This window comes from Phacochoerus africanus, chromosome 8, assembly GCF_016906955.1.
Source record: "Phacochoerus africanus isolate WHEZ1 chromosome 8, ROS_Pafr_v1, whole genome shotgun sequence".
In the NCBI taxonomy this organism is placed as follows: Eukaryota; Metazoa; Chordata; class Mammalia; order Artiodactyla; family Suidae; genus Phacochoerus; species Phacochoerus africanus.
In genome coordinates this window covers 5,260,061-5,281,531 of record NC_062551.1, presented here as the reverse complement: position 1 = coordinate 5,281,531, position 21,471 = coordinate 5,260,061, and the positions used below count along the sequence as shown (strand labels likewise).

The 21,471-nt window shown below is 44.0% G+C and overlaps 1 protein-coding gene across 2 annotated transcripts in view; it reads left to right on the top strand.

Moving 5' to 3' along the window:
• CDH13 (cadherin 13) overlaps positions 1–21,471 on the top strand; it is a 1,025,127-nt gene that overhangs the window by 514,137 nt on the left and 489,519 nt on the right. For both annotated transcript variants that reach the window (XM_047789670.1, XM_047789669.1), the window contains exon 5: positions 20,743–20,895. In XM_047789670.1, coding sequence (XP_047645626.1) covers positions 20,743–20,895 — 153 coding nt within the window. The remainder of the gene's footprint in view (positions 1–20,742; positions 20,896–21,471) is intronic.

Here is a 21,471-nt window from a genome sequence, read left to right as displayed (position 1 = left end):
CCAGCTCTGCATGCCAGTTGTGCACTCTGACCCCACCCCAGGCCCCGGACAGGGATTGTTTGTCTTGGCCTCTTCTCCTCTCCCTTCAGAGGAGACCCTGCTCCTCTGCAGAATGGATGGGAGGGGGCTACATCCCCAGGGGAAACAGGCGGATCTCCCCAGGGCCCTCTCCAGCAATCCCTGAGTTCCATTCATTTGTGAAAGAGCAACTTTCAAAAGCGGAGAGCTTGAGGGCTCCTATCTTTGTCACTTCATTGATTTATTGCTGTATCTGCTCCTCTAACTCAAATCACTGATTTTTTTCCTGTCTCTCTCTGCATCCTCACCAAGGGGTGGTAGAAAAAAGAATTCAACCCAGCCTTGGCCAGCCTCACTTTGATTGACAGCTCCTCTTGGAAAATTCACTCCAGCTCTTTAGTGTTGCATTTTTCCTCTGTGAACTGGAGCTAACAGTGCCTCTTTAGATTATGAAAATGAATACATATGAGAAGCCCTTGCTAAGGTGCCTGTCCCAAAGCAGACCTTTAACTGACAGCAACTTCTCCCTCCTTGTCCCCTCTCCACCACCATACAGAGAGGGAACATCACTGTTTCCATTAGAAAAGCTGCTGTTCACACTCAGGATTTTTTTCCTGCATCCCAGTGTTTATAGTTTGAGTGGGCCTCCCTCTTAGACTTCTCAAGGACACCTGATTCCAGCATTTGAGAGTGTGAAGGCTGGTATTTCAAAGTACTGTCATGTTGGCGTGGCCCACTGGTGACCTTGGACTTTCATTTCTTCTGCTGCAGCCGTGTTAGACACACATAAGGCTTTAAGTGCACCCTGGCACGGCCCCAGGAGTCATCTCGGTCCTGAGTTCTCAGGAGAACCTGGGCTTTTAGGACTCACAAGGCAAGGCTGATTCTGCTTGCTGTTAGCGATGCAGATCATAGCCCAGGTTTAAAAGCAAAATGCGTAGCAAGAAAAAAAAAATGTTGTTTTGCTACCTCTCCATGGAACCTCTACTTCCATTAGAGAAAAGGGAGAAAACCCAATTAGGACGGATAAAAACGTAAACGGAACTGTGTCAGCACTCCCAAGCTATCATTGATTACTCCATGGGACAGGTATTTCTCACCTCCCATCAGGGTCATCTCCTCTAATAGCCATTTTTATGGCCAAAACAATAAAGAGGTAGATTAGGCTGGTCAATTTGTTCCTTTCCCTTTCCGTGGGTAAAAAGAAAATGACTTAACTAAGTCTTATTTCTTTAGGATGGAAATAGACTTTGAAAAACATTTTAGTAGTGAAGAGCTGTCCTGAAGTAGGTGAAATAGAAATTGATTTTCTTTACCTGCCTTCACTGGCTAGTCAACAGGGTTACCTGAGAGCAGGTGTGTGGACCACTTTGAGGGGTTGGACCAGGTAGTGTCAGACTCAACGTTGTTCTGGGAGGCATGGTTGCTACCTTATTCACCAACACCCCTTTCCTTCAGTGATGAACATCTTTCCTACCTTGATGTTCGAACTCATAACGAAATGAAATTTGAAAGTAATGGTAATGTTTTTCACACATAGGTAAACATGTGTGAAAGAATATCCAGGTGGAAATAACTGGAAGAATATTCTTCCTCGTTGCATGCATGAAGTCACTTCTAGGAACCTATCCTAAGGAAATAATCCTCAAGTTCAGGGAATTTTCTTCTTTTGCAAGATACTCTTGGTAGTTTTATTCACATTATTCGTAACTGAGAAGAGTCAAAAATGCCCATTATTACTGAAGTGGTTGTTGAATGATGGGCTTTCTATTTTAAAATAGCAGCTAGCCATTAGAAAGGGGTTAGTAATAATAGGCAAAATGCTCATGATGTCACGTGTAAAAAAATACAAAAGTATGTTTATGCTTTAATGCAATTCTTCTAAAAGTCCCAGCCAAGTTTTCTGTAGGCCTAGACAAGCTTATTTTAAGACATCTATGGAAGGGCACAGGCCCCAGAGAACTAAATAATCTAGAAGACTCTGTGGCCACAGGAGTCAGGACAATATGGTGCAGTGGAGAAAAAGACACAGAGATGGATGGGACAGAATAGAGAACCAGCAAGGAGATTCACATAGATACGCCTGACCAATTCCTGATGAAGACGCAAAAGCAATTCAGTGGAAGAAGGCTGGCTCCTTCAACAAATGGAGCCGGAGCCTCGGACATGTGTAGGCAAAAGATGGACCTCAACTTAAACCTCATGCCTTACATAAAAGTTAATACAAAAGGAATCATGGGTACAAACGTAAAATGTAAAGCTATTAAATCTTTAGGGGAAAAAAAATTGGGAGGAAATCTTAGGGATTTATGGCCAGGCAAAAAGTTCTGACTTGACAGAAAAAATGTGATTCCTAAAAGGAAAACTGGACCAATCAAAACTTTTGACCTATAAAAAATCCTTTGAAAGGGATGAAAAGGTATGCTACAAACTAAAAGTAAATATTGAAAAACCACGTGTCTGACAAAGGATGAGCATTTAGAATATATAGAGAGAGCTCTCAAAATTCAATAGCAAAATAGCAAAAGGCTCAGTCAACCTAATTAGAAAATGGACAAAAGACAGGAACAGACATTTCACCAAGGAGGATATACAGATGGCAGATAAAGCCCTCATAAAGATCTTCTACCTCACTAGCCCTGAGGGAAATGCAAATTAAAACCACAATGAGCTATGGGTACACATCTTCCAGCATGGTTTACAAAGTAGAACCACAGCAAAGGCTGGTGAAGATGCAGGAAACTGGATCACTCAGACGTTTTTGGTGGAAATGTGAAATGACACAGCCACTGTGGAAACTGGCTGGTGGTTTGTTGTAAAACACATGCCTGCCATGGGACCCAACAATTGCCCTCCTGCATTCATTGCAGAGAAATGAAAACTTACGTTCACGCAAAAACCTGTATGCCTATGTTCACAACAGCTCATAGCAGCTTTATGAATGGCCAGAAACTGCAAACAACCCAGATATCCTTCGGTAGATGGATGGTGAAACAATAGTGTATTGATACCATGGAATACCGCTCAACAATAAAATTAGTGAATTCTTGATGTACAACAGCACCTTGGAGGAATCTCCAGGGAATTATACTGAGTGGAAAAAGGCAGTCCCAAAGATCACACACAGTATGATTTCACTGATAATGGCATTTTCTAAATGACAAAATTATGGAAGCAGACAAGAAATTAGTGTTTGCAGGATCTGGGGATATGGGAGAGAGGAGGACATCATTATAAAAAAGCAACGGGGTCTCTGCGGTGATGGAATGATTTTATACCTTGATGGTGCTGATGGACACACAAACCTACACATGTGACACATGGCATAGAACGGAATGAACACACACAAGTAACTACAGATAAAAATGGAACTCTGAGTAAGATCAGTGAATTGTCAATATCCTGATTGTGCTATTATACTGTAGTTTTCCTCAATGGGACCACTGGGGGAAACGGAGCAAAAGGCATTTCTTGCAAGTGTATGCAAATCTCCAGTTATCCCCCAAATTTCAAAATTTGGTAAGTAAAATGTATTTATGCAATCGTATGCATTCGAAAAGACTGGAGGGCATCACTGATACGTTAAAATAGTTGTATCTGTCAAGTGGGATGTCACTGAACATCTTAGCATTTTTACCTTTTATTTTGGTTTTTAGTCCAGCTTTTTTCAGTGTATGCGTGTTACAAACGTGATTTTTTTTTTTATTTTAAAAAGAGATCACTGCCAAGTACAACAATTTACAGTGCTGTTTCTAGTTTATTCTGAAGCAGTCTCCTCATTCCTTCTTCCCTTACACTCTGAGTATAAAGACAGAACAGGTGCACACACACGGACACGCACAATTTTGACCTGCTAGAGATTAAGTACGTTGAGACTCTGTTCAGACAAAGCTTCACATTGACAATTTAGCTGCTAAAAATGTAGTAAACTGTTGTTGGCCTTGAAGGACATTTAGCAGGGGCGGGGGGCAGGGGGTGGCAGCTGTGAAGTCGGGTGCCTCACTGCAGCTTCTATTGATGAGTCACAGCCTAAGTCTAGTGTCAAGAAAGGGGGTGTGGCTTGATGGATAATAAAAGAGTAGACTCAGACAAAGACAATAATGAGAAAGGAACTATTTAGCAACATATTTTACCCTTTCCACCCCACTGTGTGGCCCCATTCTTTAGGGCAGAATTAATTTGAAAAGCTCAGAGCATGTGATTGGGAGTAATTGAATAAATGCCTAGTATGGGAACAGGGCTCAGGAGCCTATAAAAGATTCAGCTCCTGCTTCCCCTTAGGAGAGGTATCCAACCAGTATTAATATTTTAGAAATAGTGAAAGGTAGAAAAGGGGCTGTTATTCATCACGAGCTCCTCCACGGGACTAAAATTAAATAATGGATTTTTTTAAAGACAGAATTGCTAGAGTTGAGACACTATAAAAAATATTCCTCTCTTGAGGATGTTGCATTTTTTGCTTTTATCTTTTCTTCTCCTCTTGAGAACATTTTGATTTACTTCTGTGATAAGCTTATAACAAGGAATTTGGGAGGTGGGAGACGCTAGGTTGACGGGGTGTCAAGGCAGCTGACACATGAGGTTGGGTGAATTTGTTTGGCTCCAAGTCGGAAAGCCCCAGGACTGGTTATGCATTCATTTTCCACCGAGCAGCATAAGCATCTGTACACATGGGCCCGGACCCCAGGCACGCGTAACAGGAAGTGCCCACTGTGCCACATGGGCCTGGGATCTGAGCAGGCTGGTCTGTTTACCAGGAGCCCTGCCACTGCCTCTGTAATCCAGTCCCAACCTTGAAACCACCAGCTCTGCTCCTTGAGAGGCACCTGGCTGAGCTGTGCGGAACCGCGCAGGCAGGAGCTGGCATCAGACCCACACACAGAGTTCTTGTTTTGATTCCTCTGGGCTCAGAAGTTTCTATGTCCTGCCCTGTCCCCAAACCACCAGTGTAACCCAGCTGGACAAATGACTTCACCTCACGGAGTCTCGCTTTTAAAATAGAAATAATAAACTCCCTGGTAGAACGTACATAAAGCTCTAGCATGGTACCTGATGTTTAGTAGACCTCAATGAAGGCAGTTATTATCTAGGATACAACTTGAAGGTTTAAAAAATCTTCTTAATTATTAAGAGTATTCATTTATTTTATGATTTTATAATTATTAAAAACCTTCCTGATATTGACATGGTCTTGTGGTTAGACATACTCAGATGATAATTGTTAGCATTAATCGAGTGCCTACTGTGTACCAGCCCTAGTGCTCTATATTTAGCTTGGGAGCCAGGGTCTTTTGTCCTCACTGAAGTGAAGAGGGTAGTGATACTCAGACAGGTTTTTGCTCAAGGTCAAAAGCCAGGGACATAGTAAAGCCAGACTGCAAAGTGACCTGGAAACCATCTTTAACCATTGCACTGCAGAGGCAGAAATGGTAGATACCGCCCGGCACCTAGAGAAGGGGAGGCACAAGGAATGAAAGAGAATTCCTGCCCAGCCCGTGGGTAGAAAGTGGCTGAGCTGGATTTAAACAGAAATCCCTGGTCAGCACCTCACCCCGCGACTGCTTCACACACTGCTGATCCGCACGTGCTCAGCGCTGCTCTGAGTTCAGACTCAAGGGGTCAGAGCAGCTGGGAGTGAGTCCGTCTGGTGTTGATCAGCCCTGTAGCTTCTTTCCTAGCTGGGGCGTGAGTTCAGATGTCTTCCCGTGCCATCAGCTAACGCTCTTTAACCTCAGGGCATTTTCCTTCTTTTGAGCTGAAATCCGTCTGTTCTGTATCTTGTGTTGATGGGCTTTTTCAAAACAACAAAATGAAGCCAGGCTCCTCTTCTGCAGGTCTGCAGGTGATGCCCTAAACTGTGCCTCCCGCAGCTACCTTTCTACATTTCCAGTTACTCAGGAGGCTTCATCATGTTCATCTTCTGTAGAAGAGAACACGTAGTTTCTCTCTCAACACAGGCTTCCTTCTGGGTCCCTCCCTCACATGGCTCTGCCCATCCCCATGTGCCTGGAGTAGAAGATTCTACACAACATGGTCTGTTTAGGAGTCATCGCCCACGGGGCAGTTAATGGGCAGTTGTGTTGCCCCACGGCTGTTTAGAGGTTTCATTACCATGCCTTGAGAGGAGCCTGAAGCCCCTCCACACCCCCACCAAGATCCTTCCATTTTTTTGCGCATCTTCTGAAACTTTGCCAAGGCCTTTGTTGACTCGGTTGTATGATCCTCTCTTATTGGGCTTCCCTTGGAAAACCCATAGTTCAGACAGCCAGAAACTTCAGAGGAAGAAAGATGTTTACCTAAGTTGATCCTTTTGCATCCATGGGCCTAATTTTCAGGGATCATGCTGCTCTGTTCTTAAAAATGGAGGTCTCATTGGGGTCACTTTATTCGGAAGACCCCAGAGCCTCCCTCAGGACTCAAGCCCAAGAAGCAGAGGTGGTTCCTTACCAGAAATTGATAAAACGTTTTGAAACCAGGGTAGCTGTGCGAGTTCATTGAATTATGAACTTTTATAATTTCATTACCTCTCTGACCATGTAGTCTTTCATTTCAGCTTCTCTTTTACATAATTTCTCTATTACAAAATATTTGACTGGTTTTTTTGTCTTTGTCTTTTTAGGGCCACACCCGCAGCATATGGAGGTTCCCAGGCTACGGGTTGAGTCAGAGCTGTAGCTTCCAGCCCACACCACAGCCACAGCACACAGGATCCAAGCCGCGTCTGCAACCTACATCACAGCTCATGGCAACACCAGATCCTTAACCCACTGAGTGAGGCCAGGCATCCAACCTGCGTCCTCATGGATGCTTGTCAGATTCATTTCTGCTGAGCCATGAGGGGAACTCCTATTACAAAATATTTAAGTGTGTATTAGGCATGATGCACTGTTGACAGCAGCAACAATAGTCCATGATACTATGGAGCATATATTTTAATGGTAAAGAAACAGATAATTGTGTCAAGTGGTGATGGATTCTATGAAGAAAAGCAAAACAGTGTAATGGGTATAGAGGGTGAGGTTGGGAGAGAAAACACTATTTTTTTTAAATAAGGCAGTTAGGGAAATCCTCTTTGAAGAGATGAGTATAATTAAAGAATTGAAAGACAATGAAGCAATGAACCATATTCATTTGAAAGGGTCTTGGTGAATTAAAGAGCCATTCACCTGACACCACTGGGAAAGGGGATTGTGATATTTTGGTGTTAGAGTATAATACTTTACAGACCAAGGCCTATGCATAAGATTAATTCATGTTGCAGTGGGTTATTGGGTTATTTACCGGATGCATGGTGGTAACGCATACATGCTTGAGCCGGAACTGGCTTCATATACACCCAAGTCTTTGTTACTCTCTTTTTTAATTTTCCAGGTAGACTATTATATTCTTTGTCAAGGTCTGCACTCAGGGTCTCCCTGAAATGATAGACTCAGCTTTCAAGGCGATAAGCCTTGAAGGGTCCACAGCCCTCAGCCTGACTCAGTCTCTTCCTATCCCAAGCCCTAACTCCAGAAAGTGATGATCAGATTTCCCAGGTTCCACATTTGTGTAAGAGCCTGTGCGTCAGAAGAGGGTAAGCGCAGGGCTGAACCAGGGGTAGACCCAGGCAGAAAATGGGGGAAATGGCAGCAAAACAGGACAGGAGCTTGTGTGTGGACACAGTGACTGTTGAGGTTGAAGACAAAGGCAGGGAACAGGCTATAGAGAGCCTTGAATGCATTTCTGGTTGAGCCTGAAGTTTTCCTGGAAGTGGTGGTGCTGGTGCGGGAGAGCTGTTGAAAGATTTTAGTCTGGGGTGATCCCATTGTGAGCGAGAGTAGCTGCTTCAGGGAAGGAGGAACTTCAAAGCCTTGCACAGGTTCTCCTAACCGAAGCACATGCAAGGAAACAGAGACTGTCAGGCTTTCAGCTGAAAATGATTGAAATTTTATTTATATTTGATGCTGCTTGTGTTTCTAAGCATCAGACTTAACATCAAAATTTGTCCTGAGTTATAAAAATAATGTGTTGAAATTCTCAGCGAAAGAGCAGCCAACATGCATTTCCAAGGAGAAATTGTTCAATTGTTCGTGTTTATTACTTCCAAATGGGAATAGTTCCAGATTCATAATGCTGATTTTGTTACATCACTTTCTCTGAACTGTGGTTCAGATGAGTGCATAAATATTTGGTTTAATATTTCTTTGGGAACCATAAAAATCCCTTTCTGAAGGAAGAGGGCAGAAAAATGGCCAGGAAGGAAAGTTTGGAAAGTTAGTGAGAAATTAAATGTGCATATTCCCACCATGCCCAAAGGCACAATTAATTTATTATCCTTTAAGACAATAGAATGCATGCAAAAGTCCCCAAACTGCTGCACCTTTCCTATGACAAAGCTCAGAGGGTGTGAGGAGATACAGATATTCCTGCCAGAAATTTGATGTACAAAGAAAATGGGTGACCCCTTGGGTACATACGCATCTGGGAATTGAGGCATGGAAGTCCTTAATCTTGGCTCTGCCATTGACCTAGGCCTGCCTGAGATGAACATCTCTGCTCCTATTCCTCCTGGGGTGTCATCCGGAGTCCAGACCAGGAGCACTTTTGACAGCGCTCGGTTCCAATGCTTTGATGCTTCTTCTCCTGGGGCCTCCTAGGCGACCCAGGAGACTTTGATCGTTTGGCCTTATGGAGTGGGGGTTAAGGGCATAGGCTCTGGATACTTGGATTCAAATCCATAACCATTATCTAGCTGACTTTAGCAAGGTTTGTGTGACTCAGTTTCTTCCCCTGTAAAGTGGAGCTTGACATCAGTACCTACCCCAATAGATGTGTCGTAGGGGTTAAATGAACTAATATATGTAAAATGCTTAGAATTGTGTTTGGCAGTGTTCGTGTTCCATAAATGGTAGCCTCTGTTGTCATTATCATCACCATTTAATAATCATGAAAAGAGGAGTTCCCATTGTGGCTCAGTGGTTAACGAATCCAACTAGGAACAATGAGGTTGTGGGTTCTATCCCTGGCCTCGATCATTGGGTTAAGGATCCAGCATTGCCCTGGGGTGTGGTGTAGGTTGCAGACGCAGCTCGGATCCCACGTTGCTGTGGCTCTGGTGTAGGCTGGCGGCTACATCTCCGATTAGATCCCTAGCCTGGGAACCTCCATATGCCGTGGGTACAGCCCTAGGAAAGACAAAAAAAAAAATCATAAAAAGAACACATGGCCTACATTATTGAGCATGTTCACATACTTAGGCATTTCATCTCTCTCAGATCATTCACCCACCATACCCCTTGTAGGGTGGGCATTATTTCCCCCATTTGGCAGAGGATGGGAACAGGGCTCAGAGAGGCCACATGACTCCCAGTGTATTCATATGGTTAGTGAGGTCTGAGCTGCAAATCCTCTACTCCTAAGCACTCTGTGCATTAGTCAGGATAGGTTAGGCTCTGCAGTGCTAATAAGCAAGTCTAATTTCAGTTGATCAAATCAAAAAAAAAAAAAAGATTCACTAAGCTCTAGGTCCATTGAGAGTTAGATTAGGGCTCTGTACCTCATCATCGTTCTTTCTTTGGAATCTAGGTTGGTGAAGTCACCACTCTTTGGAACATAACCAGTCACCTTGGAGAGAACAAAAAAAAAAAAAAAACAAAAAAACAAAAAAACCTGGCTCAGCACACCATAACTCCTAAAGCTTTTTCTCAAAATTAGCTGAAATGACCCATGCTGCTTATACTCATGTTTTATTGGCTAAAGCAAGTCATGTGGCCATGACCAACTTCAGGTCACTGGGGAAGTATAGCCCTACTGTGTTCCCGGAGGAAGAGTCACAATTACTTAAGAATGGCCTCAGTGACTGCACCCCACTCCCATAAACCTGATTCATAAACAAAAGAGTTGCAACATTTAAGAATGGCCTTGGTGACTACAACCCACTACCATAAACTCGATTCATAAAATAAAAGAAAACTCTAGAAAATCTAGAGTTTTCACCAGTCTGCAGAAACTATTTTGATTTTTTGGTAGAGCCACAAGGGGCAAAGTCAAGGGGCCCAGGGAGCAGGAGGGTGAAACTTCTAGTCTGCACTAAGAAACCAGAAAGTCAGGAGTGACACGTAAGGATCCCAGTTATTCCCTTAGACAATGAAGAGATGCCCAAGTGTGGCAGTGATGGGCAGTGACTGGACTTTGGGGGCCAGACAAGTAAGCACAGTGACCACATGACCCAAGGATGACTTTCTCTTTCTCTGAGTTGCTGTGGCCTCTTTCAGCATGTCTCTCATGCTGCATAATATGGTCTTTATAGAGCATCTTGAATTGTGGGCCTTTGAGCACTTTAGAACTCATGAATGGTCCATAAATATTTTGAATAGAAGAAAAGAAGGTAAAGGGAAACCATATATTAGACGAAACTGCTCAAGAAGGCAGTGTCTTATTAAAAGTCATGGGCGAGAAACAGACCATCAGGCTGAGTGAATGGAGGCATCAGTGTGGAATTCATTAGCAAATATAAACTGAGTTCCTTCAGTGAGGGCAGCACTGTGCCAATTTTGTGTGTAAATATGTATATTTAAATATACATATAATATTTGTCCTTTTGTGCCTGGCTTATTTCACGTAACATAATGTCTTCAAGCTTCATCTGCATGGCAGCATGTGTCAGAACTTGCCTCGTGTTTACAGCTGAATAACAATATTCCATTTTATGGATATACTACATTTTGTTCATCCATCTGTCCATTGTTGGAGACTTGGGTTATTTCCACTTTCTGGCTATAGTAAATAAGGATGCATAGTACTCCTTCTTTCCATGGGTCCATGGATCATGTAGTAAAAATGATACTGAACCTGGCCATTAATACATTTTTTAAAAACCCTCAAAAGTAAAAACTTCATCAGCCACATTATTGTATGATAAGTTGGAAATAAATAATTACAATGTTGCAAAATTTGTAAATTAAAAAAATACTCTCGTAAAATTCTCCAGCCTACAGAAAATAACCAAAAAATTATAACTGTCAGAAAATAATGCAAAAAATCCCACCAGTTGACACTGAATCCTGTGGAACTCAGTTTAAGCTTTGCCTAGGCTGAATCTCAAATGCCTTTGTTACAAAAGAAGGGAAATAAAGCGAGAGCAACGACAGTGCTGATAGATGAACGTTAAGAGTCTTGAGTCCAGTTTTCCCCTCTTCTTGTGTTACTAGCGTTTGATTTCCCTTCCCAGGCACTCTCTCCTGCCCTTAACCTTGGCACCCTCAGTAGGAGGATGGAGACCGTTTGAATGGGTGGTGAACACAGCCAGCCCTAGCTGGCATGAAGACCCCTGTTTGGTGCAGTGGGTCTCCAGCTATCACTCTCCTTCGTGAACTGCCTGAGCATAGCCCACAGGACAGTTACCACCACCAGGGATTTTGGAACTCCTGGCACTGGGTTTTCCTTAGTTCCCTTTGTTACTTTATGACCTAACCGTTGGAAGTTATCAAGCAGCATGAGAGTGAGGGCAGGACAAGGATCTAACAGCTGCCCAGACTGCTGAATGGCCAAGTGTCTTCAAGTTCAAAGGCATGTCAAGGACTAAATCACAGTTGAAAATTAATGCTTACACATCACCTTAGAGAACCAATCTACTGATAAAACAAATGCCTTCTAATAACTATAGGTGAAAGCAATAAGTGGTGCTTTGTTTTTTTTTCTATTTAACCTGGAGTAGAAAACATCTCCTAAATTAGCATGTACACCAAGCTCCCATAATTACTCTTACATGTTTAAAATAAGTTATGTTTTCAGGTTTTTTCGTTTCTTTTTACTGTATGAATAATATATGATCACTGTATGAAACCAAAAATAACCTAAAGAGTGAAGGAAAAAATATCACCCCCACCTATATCCTCCAGAGACCCTACTGTTTGTGTGTGATGTCTTCCCTTTGGAAATTTTGTGAAGAGAGGTCTGATTATTTTCAAGTTTGTTATCTTTTTGATCATATTGCTTACATATGATATAGTCTTCTATCCTTTGAAAATAAGTGTGTCTTGATTTTTTTCTATAGGGAGAGTTATACCATCAATTCAGTTAACTATGGCAGGGAAGACGTGCTGGGGAATTTGTGTTGGAGCTGCTTCGCATAGCAAGCCCAGTGTTTGCTTAGATGGAGGGTCCTCGGACAAAGGGGCCCTTTGCAGATTATGAGGATGGGGAAGCGTTCTAGGTCCCTGCATGGCTCCTGGGTGTTACTATGGCTTGGGAGGTTAACTTTGGAGATCTGCAGAAAGAGAAATGAGAAGGTACTAATGTTATATAGGAAAAGTGACCATGTTTTCAAAAAAAGAAAAAAAATCTTTGTATAACAGTCTTTACTTTTAATTTGTGAGTTTTACATTTTACAGTCATATAAAATCATGCAAAGTTGCACTTCTTTATTCAAAGCTTTAATCAGGTGTCTTCTATATACCAAACCTAGGAAATATTAAAGGGCATAAGAAATAAATAGCCCACAGGACAGTTACCACCACCAGCTAGGAGGCCCTCTGCTCCTTAATAGACCTCACTGGTGAGTAGGGCTAAGCCCAGAGGGTGAGGTCGTGTCTCCATGAAGTGGGGCAGAGGGCCAGGAGAAGCTCCAGTGAGTAGACCATCCCTAGTGCTGAGCCCAGGAAGGCCAGGATGGGAGTCCAGCTGACTTTTGTCCAGAGAAAGTGGACAAAGTTCAAAAGGCCCCTAGCTCATGGTTGGTGGCGGTGGCTCTGACATCAACATCATGAATATTTTCTCAGGTCAGTCTCTCAAAGCAATAGAAATTAGAGCAAAAATAAACCCATGGGACCTCATCAAACTGAAAAGCTTTTGCACAGCAAAGGAAACCAAAAAGAAAACAAAAAGACAACTTTCAGAATGGGAGAAAATACTTTCAAATGATGCAACTGACAAGGGCTTAATCTCTAGAATATATAAACAACTTACACAACCCAACAGCAAAAAAACCAATCAATCAATGGAAAAATGGGCAAAGACCTGAATAGACATTTCTCCAAAGAAGATATACAGATGGCCAACAAACACATGAAAAAATGCTCAACATCGCTGATTATAAGAGAAATGCAAATCAAAATTACCATGAGATATCACCTCACACCAGTCAAAATGGCCATCATTAATAAATCCACAAATAGCAAGTGCTGGAGGGGCTGTGGAGAAAAGGGAACCCTCCTGCACTGTTGGTGGGAATGTAAACTGGTACAGCCACTATGGAGAACAGTCTGGAGATACCTTAGAAATCTATCCATAGAACTTCCATATGACCCCGCAATCCCACTCTTGGGCATCTATCCGGACAAAACTCTACTTAAAAGAGACACGTGCACCCGCATGTTCATTGCAGCACTATTCACAATAGCCAGGACATGGAAACAACCCAAATGTCCATCGACAGAGGATTGGATTTGGAAGATGTGGTATATATACACAATGGAATACTACTCAGCCATAAAAAAGAATGACATAATGCCATTTGCAGCAACATGGATGGAGCTAGAGAACCTCATACTGAGTGAAATGAGCCAGAAAGACAAAGACAAATACCATATGATATCACTTATAACTGGAATCTAATATCCAGCACAAATGAACATCTCCTCAGAAAAGAAAATCGTGGACTTGGAGAAGAGACTTGTGGCTGCCTGATGGGAGGGGGAGGGAGTGGGAGGGATCGGGAGCTTAGGCTTCTCAGACACAACTTAGAATAGATTTACAAGGAGATCCTGCTGAATAGCATTGAGAACTTTGTCTAGATACTCATGTTGCAACAGAAGAAAGGGTGGGGGAAAAAATGTAATTGTAATGTATACATGTAAGGATAACCTGACCCCCTTGCTGTAGAGTGGGAAAATAAAAAAAATTACTAAAATAAAATAAAAAAAAAAGAATTAGAGAGCCAGGTGGAGACCCACCAAAGAGGGTCCTGGGGAATTTAATCTGGGAGCAACATGGAGGTGTTGAAAGTTTGAGTCTGGAAACTGTCTTGACCTGGTTTGTGTTTGCATTTTGGAGTGATCATTCTGGTTTCACTTAGGACAGGAGGGAAAAAGAGAGAATCAGAAACATGAAGGCCATTTAGGAGATGAGTCTAACATTTATTTACTTATTGGTATGCAAAAATTTACTGAAATCTTACTGTGTACCACGCACTGTTCTTGGCTCTGACAACAGAACTGTCAAAACTGCCTCGTGGAGACCTGAGTTAAAGTACAGGTAGCAGAGCTGGAGAGGGCAGGGCTAGATGCTCTCATAGTAAAGATAATACACAGAGCTTGACAACCCTGGCATTTTGATATATCAAATACATTTTCCATACGGAAAAAAATGATGTCAGTACAGTTAAGGAAATGTACGAATCTACAGGGAGGCACCATAGTGGGCAATTAAAAACCACACTGACTAACGGTAATTGGGGTTCTGGGGTGGAACGGGGGTCAGAAAAGTGATAGAAGTGGGAAAACTGGTGAAATCTGAATTCATAAAATCTAGAGATTAGTTAATAGTCATATGTCAATGTCAGTTTCTCAGCTGTGACCAGTGTTCGCTGGTTATAAAAGATGTTAATATTAGGGGAAATTAGATGAAAGGTACGCGGGAGCTCTGTACTATCTTGGCACTGTTATTGTAAATGAAAAGTTACTCCTTCCCCTAAAGTCTGTATGCATATATATATGAGGTGTAACATTCTATTATATACATATAATAAAAATATACAGAATTATTATGTATTACATGTTACCTCCAACTGAACTGGATAGAAAACAGAGAGTAATTTATATAAAATGGTCCTGTTTAAGTTAAAGCATTCAAAATTGCGGTATATTCTATGAGTCCATATATATGTGTATAAATTCATAGACCGCCTTAAAGACATAGACAGCTTGGTGTCTTTAGCTACTTGCAGCAGAGATTAGAGGTAGAGACAGGACTTAACGAGGGGACTCAAAGGGGGCCTTGGCTTTGTCCATAATGCACCAAACTCTGTAGGAAGTGGGCAGCAAGAACACCCTTTGAAACTCAGACTGAGTATCCCTGTCTGCCCCAAGCTGCCTGAGGGTAGAGAACTGTGGTCCCAGCTGAGCCGTGCCACCCACACAGCTGGCATCCGCCCACCCCCCGCCCCGCCCCCGCAATTGCCTGGGAAGTATCTTTACCAGGCATGCAGTAGGATCCCTGTGTGCTATTTACACCCCTTTCCCAATGTGTTGGCACCAGGGTCCAAGTTCTAGCCCATCATTAGTTTTTTTTTTCATTCCGACTCAGAGGATAAGGTGAAAAAAAAAATCCCACTGTGAAAAGAAGTGTTGAATTACAACGAATAATAGGAAAGACCTGCTAATTGTGAAGCCCTGCTATGTGGTATAATGAGTATTAAGAGCGGCTGCGGGAGCAGAGACTCACGGCAGGGTTCGTTCTGGGCAGGAGCGCACTGGATTTCCTACATTCCATCACATTAAACAACAAGAAAAGGACCATAGCCTCGGGGACCGCAGCCGTGGAGTAGCACTTGGACAAATTTCAAGAGTTTAATGTAGTATAATCAAGGTCGTCTGGAAACACACCTGACTTGCATGGAATAGCTTTGATGTGTGGCTGAGCCCTCCTTTGTAGCCACTGCACACCTCCCATCTCTCCAGCTCTGTGAGGCGGAGTGGGCTAGAATCCCTCCGAAATCCCACCTGGGGACGGAGAAGCCAGAGAGCTGGGGGATAATTTCCTGAATCTAGATTGAGCCAAGGCTCCCAACTTCTCCCTGGAGAGCAACCCCCACTCCCATGCTTTTTGCTTCAAGGTTCCTCCACGCCCGGGGTTGCTTTTGATGCACATTAGAGATGTGGGACTTGGACATAAACCAACTCTGCTTTCCTGATGTTCTAGGAAATGGGTTTTTAAGAGTTCTTAGTAGGGTTATCTACTTACTTATTTATTTATTTTTTGTCTTTTTGCTATTTCTTGGGCCGCTCCCGCGGCATATGGAGGTTCCCAGGCTAGGGGTCGAATCAGAGCTGTAGCCACCGGCCTACACCAGAGCCACAGCAACGCGGGACCCGAGCCGCATCTGCAGCCTACACCACAGCTCATGGCAACGCCGGATCGTTAACCCACTGAGCAAGGGCAGGGACCGAACCCGCAACCTCATGGTTCCTAGTCGGATTCGTTAACCACTGCACCATGACGGGAACTCCAGGATTATCTATTTAAAATAGGTCTGTAGGCGTTCCCATCATGGCTCAGTGGAAACGAATCTGACCAGGATCCAGGAGGACGCAGGTTCCATCCCTGGCCTTGCTCAGTGGGTTAAGGATCCGGTGTTGCTGTGAGCTGTGGTGTAGGTCGCAGATGCGGCTCAGATCTGGCATTGCTGTGGTTATGGCTATGGCATAGGCTGGCAGCCACACTTTGATTCAACCCCTAACCTGGGGACCTCCATATGCGTGGGTGTGGCCCTAAAAAGACAAAAGACAAAAAATGTTAAAAATTAAAAAAAAAAAAATGGCCTGTAACAGACAGACCCAGTGTTATTTTCAGCAGAAGCCCCCCAGTGGTAACTGTGGAAACCATCACCAGTCAGAATGAGCCTGGATGGTGCTGACACCTGCCTAAATCAGTGGTCCTCAGTCCCAGGTGTGCATAGAGTCATCCACCTCATCCCAGGTGTGTCATAGAAGCACAGACTGCCAGGGTTTGGTCCCAGGGGTCTGGGTGGAGATTGAGAATTTGCATTTCTAATGAGCTCTTAGGTGATGCCCAGGCTGGTCCAGGGAATCATACCTTGAGGCCAGTCTTTGCAGGGAAAATGAGGTCCCTCAGCTCCCTGTGCTGATGGCCCTGTAAGGCTTATCGGTCTGGAGATACCATGTCTGGTGTGGCTCTGAACCCTCCTTCAAAGTGGATACACCTCTGAGGACCAGGAGGCAGGCTCAGTGGATATGTTCAAAGCCAGGCCTTTAAGGACGCAGTGCTGAGAGAGAGACGGTGAGAGGGAGACTCTTGCAGTGCTGAGCAAGGGTCTTTCTCCTTCCCTGGAGAATAAGTCATTTAAATCCAGCAGCCAGACCTAATTTAACAGGGTTCTCTCTCCAAAATCCTGTTTCCAGTGAGGTTGAGTGGTTCCAGCTCTCTGAGGGAGGGAACGGAAATGACCGAGACCTGACCTTGACAGCAGGAGGAAAAGCTGTCCTGGAAGACTTTCGAGTCCAGGACTCAGCTTTCCGTGCTGAGGGGCAGGGAGAGGAATGGGAGACGGCAGTGTTCTTCCCGAGAGAGCTCTCAGGACCGTCTCCCACCATGTTTCTAACACAAGGTCTGGGGTGCTGTGCTCCCAACCCTTTCTGAGCAGGGACGGGTCAAGAAAGGAGAACAGGTCACAGAAGGCTTCTCCTGACACGTCCCCACCAGAGGGCTGTGTCTGGGGGACAGCTGGGTCAGGCCGCTCCACAGCCCTTGGAGCCCTTGGAGGTCTCCCACGTTCCTTTCCCTTTACTCGATACGGCCTTTGGAGAGGACCTGTCTCTCCAGTGTGCGTAGGGAAGCAAGAGGAAGAGGTTTTAATCTGTATTTGGGCCAACGTGGCCAGAGAGAGAAGGGAGCGAGGGTAAATGAGAAAGGGACAAAGAAGGGCAGAGCTGGCTCGGGTGCCCCTTCCCACAGTGAAACCGTACAGCATAGGTTCTGCCTTGGTGCAGAAAGAATTCAGGGAGACACAGAGTGACAGGTGAGGGGTTTATTCACATAGGATGCCTGTGAGAGATGCAGGCAGGTGGGCAAGAGAGTGCCGAGGCCCGAGGACTCCGTGGGTTATGGTTTTACAAACAAAGCCAAAGCGAGGAGGGGGAGGAGATCACCTCCGTCCTGGCTCGGGAGTAGAGGTCACATTTCCATCATCAGCTCCTCCTCCATGTTGGTTGGGGGAGCTTTCTGGTCCCCACCTGGTCAGACGGACACTGTCACGATGCAGCGGAAATAAGCAAAAAGGCACAACATGTCTTCAAATATGGCAAATCATGTCAGGTTTCAGTACAATGTCACCTTTTCCCGTATTTTTTTGTAGCTAGTGTGCACAGAGAAGTGTGTCCTGGGAAGCTACGTGGGTCTCCTCTTACCATTGTTTTATTGTTTGGGGGCATGTCTCAGGCTTCTCTTGCATGCTTTTGTTGCGAAGCAAGCCTGCTTGGTTTTGTTGTTGGTAAGCCTGCTTTCCTGAGTGGTCATTAACTTCAAGGGGTCTCCCATACTTTTTTCCCTTATTACAATTGCCTGGTGGGATTAGCTATTTAATCACCCGCTTTGGACCTTGACTCTGACTCTATCAACAGTAATCTTTTTCCAAGAGCAGTTCTCTCTTCAAACCAGAGACATTTGTGAGGTTTATTTTTTAAAAGAAAATATATTCCCTTAGGGATTTTTGGTTTTGTTTTGTTTTGTTTTTTGTGGGTTTTTTTTTTTTTTGCTTTTGCTTTTTTAGGGCCACACCCTTGGCTTATGGAGGTTCCCAGGCTAGGGGTTGAATCAGAGCTACAGCTGCTGCACACCTACAACAATTCGGGATCTGAGCCATATCTGCGGCAACGCCAGATCCTTAACCCCCTGAACAAGGCCAGGGATTGAACCCGCAACCTCATGGTTCCTAGTCAGGTTCGTTTCTGCTGCACCACAATGGGAACTCCAGAAAGGGGTTTTTTAATATTATGGCTAAGATGTTTTTTGCTGCCTAGAGGTGTCAGGCTTGGCCATTACCAACAACGTCCTGATGCTGTTGTGATTATTACTCTTACCTTGGTACTGTAACCATCAGCTCTGATTTACAGAGCCCCTTCCACCTGCCAGGAAGTCTCCTTGGCACACAGGATCTCATCACATTCTCAACAACCCTGGGAAATAAATGTCATTATCCTTTTATTATCGATGAGGAAGTCGAGAGCCGGAGAGGCAAAGAGTCGTGTTCAAGGTCACAGGGCGGATCGCTGGCCAAGCTAGGATTGGGACACATGTTTGTCTAGACAGTGGAACTCCTCGTTAAACAGATATTGGCCTCGGTCCCTGCTGTACGCCAGGCACTTTGCCAGGCACTGGGATCCAGGGGCGAGTCTGACATGCTGAGACTGTTGACCTCGTGGAGCTTCCAAGCTGTGGGGATAATGTCAGTTGGATTAAATCAAGTCAAGCAGTGACTAAAAATTCTTTTCATCAGAAGGTGTCACATGTCTTATTTTTCGTCTTGCTTCAAGATGGTATTTTCTAATTTAAAAAATGCAAACAGAGGTAATTGGTGTTTCATCAAAATTCTCAGTGTATTTTAATAAAGAATATTTTAAATCAGGGAAAACTATACTGCCATATGGAATTGTGTCATGATCTTTTTCCACTCACTGGTCCTTGGCAGAGGAAATCTTGGCAGGAAGATCATGCTGCCTTAGGCGCCACTGCCACTTGGTGGCCTGCATCAGAATTGCAGGCATGGTGGCCTCAGAAATGCTCCTCCCCCACCCCTACCCCCACCCACTTTCTGATTCCACTAGAAGGTATTTTTATCCTGGCCACCTAATCCTCCAGGCCCAGTTGACTGTATTCCAATAGGTGCCTGTTTACTTATAAACTGATTGCAGCCAGATAAGTATCAGCTTTGTTTCATCTGTGTTTCTGAATGTCTGTTGTGTTTGTGACTTTTTTATTGTTATAATCAAATGAATGTTTGCAGGTATCAATGAGAAAGTGTTCTTAAATATACGTGAATACTTGGTTAAACTCTAGAACTAACCTATGCAAATAATAATTTTTTTCATTAGTTGGACACTTTCAAATGACATAAAAACAAAATAAAATGTGACATCTAATTACCTCTTAACCTCATCTCTACTCCAACCATTCTGGAATTTCCTTGTCTCTCTCACCTGCCTGCTGCCTGTCTGTGCTGTTCCATCTACCTGGAAGTGCCTTCCTGCAGCTTTGCCTTTTGAATGTATTCTTCAAATGTCAAATCAAGGCTGACTACCTATAGGGAATTACCTTAACGTAAATTCAGAAATGAAAGTGTTGGGTAGCAGTGTCTCTAGAGAGACGGAAGGTGGATTCTGAATGCCATCTTCATCTCTTTAATAACTGTGACCATGGCAAGCTTGCTTCATCTCTCTGAGTCTCAGTGATTTCATTCATTAAGTGCAGATAATAATGTTCCCTCCCCCCACCCCCACATTGTTGTCTGAGTTTTTTTTTTTTTAATGTGTGTAAAGTTCATCCTCAGCACCGTGTACCTGGTACAAGCAGTGGGGCAAGTGCCACTGCTGACATTTGGATTCATACAAAGACCTCGAATCTTGATGAATGCCTGCCCAGTAGAGAAGTGTCAAAGGTTTTCCATTGCCTCTTTGATCTTGCTCGCAGAAAAAAAGTCTGTTTCCTGGGAGTTAAAAATAACATAAATGTCCAACCTTGAACTTCATGAAGTGACCTCCCTCCTAGGTCTGTCACTGTATGTCACCCCAGTGCTGGTAAGCTTCCCCACCTGAACGCCACAGAGATTTGCATGTAGGCAGAAAGGTGTTGAACAACGATGCTATTTTTGCTGATGCTGCTTTAGTCACGTTCACCGAGCATCTATGTATTGGCACCTGCAATTAGTGGGTTGGTCACTGAGGTGTGTTTATACTATGCTCTCTCTGTGTTTTCCAGCCAAGATCTTAAGCGTCGCTCTGTTTCTCTGACCAGGTGGTTGATAGTGACAGACCGGAAGGGTCCAAGTTCCGGCTCACCGGCAAGGGAGTGGATCAAGAGCCAAAAGGAATTTTCAGAATCAATGAGAACACGGGTAGCGTCTCCGTGACACGGAGCTTGGACAGAGAAATGATCGCCGCGTATCAAGTAAGTACCCCGGTGCCCACCCTGCCCACAGAGATGGGGCTTTCAGAGATGGCTTTCCTCCCACCGAGCTATTATTTCTGGGCTTCATCAAACCACGGGCAGTGTAGCCTTAAGCGTGTCTCTGTGGGAGCCGAGTGGCATTGAACCCTGACAGAGCAGCCGTAGGGGCCCCTATCTTGTCACTGGACCCCCACCCCAGTGCGTGAGACTTTGGGCACTGAAAACCAAGAAGGGGGGCCCTCTGGGCATCTTGGAGGAGGTCAGAAATCTTGCATTAACGTTAACTTTCCAGAAACTACCTTGATAATGCAGAGCTGCAAAAAGTACAAACCCTTGGACTTGATCGTTCTACTTTTAGAAATCCATCCTAGGGAAAGAGGAATTTAGTTCAATTTTTGTGCAGTGGTGTTATAGCAGGACATGATCCTTAAAATGGAAACAGTTGCTAAATATTCAGCAGCATATAATGGTTAAAATATGGCACGATTTTGCAAGGAAGTTTTCTACAACCATTTAAAATATTTTTGAACAAGTTCTGGTTCTATGGGAGATTTTCAAGATACTGAATGGAAACAG